The 1,109-nt window shown below is 43.5% G+C and overlaps 1 protein-coding gene across 1 annotated transcript in view; it reads right to left on the bottom strand.

Moving 5' to 3' along the window:
• LOC112462031 (diuretic hormone receptor-like) overlaps positions 1-1,109 on the bottom strand; it is a 2,975-nt gene that overhangs the window by 1,459 nt on the left and 407 nt on the right. The window contains exons 2-3 of the mRNA XM_025027549.1: positions 877-1,085; positions 133-287 (exon numbers count right to left, since the gene is read on the bottom strand). Of these exons, the coding sequence (XP_024883317.1) occupies positions 133-287; positions 877-1,085 (364 nt within the window). The remainder of the gene's footprint in view (positions 1-132; positions 288-876; positions 1,086-1,109) is intronic.

The raw sequence follows: 1,109 nt of genomic DNA, 5'->3' as shown, positions 1-1,109 counted from the left end.
AATACGGTTAGGCATTATTTCGCACGATGGAGCACCGCGTGGTGCTATATATATAAAGAGAGAGAGGGAGAGGGAGAGAGAGAGAGAGATATATATTTTTACATAAGGTACGCGCGCGCATGAAACGAGTACCTTATGCTCTCCGTTCTCGAACGAGGGGACCAATTGTTATAATACCTCCGGCGGGTGCCAAGATTTCGCGTGGTGCTCCATCGTGCGAAATAATGCCTAACCGTATTCTGCACTTCGGTATTAAGAAAGCAATAAAACAACGCCACGAAGAATCCCTAAAACAAAAAAAGAAAAATTATATTTTATCTTTATCCTTGACCTTATCCTTATCCTTATTCTCACGAGGTTACTTTTCGCTCCGAAAAAGGAATCAGGAGTTGGAGGGATCGCTCTCCCTCATATCTAAAGCGAGCGAGTCTCCGTCTCGAGCCTCATCGGCCGAGCCAATAGTCATGCAAAGCAAAGCGATCAAACTCAAACCATTATGTCCTATTCTACTTCCCATCCCGTCCTCATTCTTGGCGTATCATCGCGACAATTTTTGGAAAATAATTATAGCGAGTTTATCCCTCAAGTATTACGTACCCTTTTTTCCGTCGCTTCTGCCCTTTTCACCCTGGTTAATAATAAAATTACGTTTGATTCAAAGCAACGAGTAATCACCGCCATTACAGGCTCTTGATGGAAAATACCGTAGGCTCGAACCAGAGAATAATTGGCATTGTTAAATAAGAAAATATATCCAATTGCGATTGGCTAAACTTGTTGCCTATATTGCTCAAATTCAGACGCGGCGTTCATTCAGACGTTTCTTTCATGTTTTTTAAATTCTCTTTTACGGTTCTTACTATCTCTCTCTCCTACCTGCGAAGAAAGCAGAATCGCGCGCGCATAAGAGAATGCATTCGCGACTTGACCTTCGGTGGGCCCAGCTATGACCAACACGTACGTCACTCCTAGAAGTGGTATCAACACCAGGAGAGCTTTACTGGCTTTCCGATATTGCTGCGTCTCCACGTTGTTAGATGACCAAAGCTTCGTTATCAGCACCTGCAAGGCACGCGACGTTATATCTCAATTTAGAGCTTAGAGCTTAG

The sequence above is a fragment of the Temnothorax curvispinosus genome, unplaced genomic scaffold (genome assembly GCF_003070985.1).
Source record: "Temnothorax curvispinosus isolate PA1 unplaced genomic scaffold, ASM307098v1 QBEX01001309.1, whole genome shotgun sequence".
NCBI classification, from domain to species: domain Eukaryota; kingdom Metazoa; phylum Arthropoda; class Insecta; order Hymenoptera; family Formicidae; genus Temnothorax; species Temnothorax curvispinosus.
This window is presented reverse-complemented; position numbering and strand designations above follow the sequence as displayed.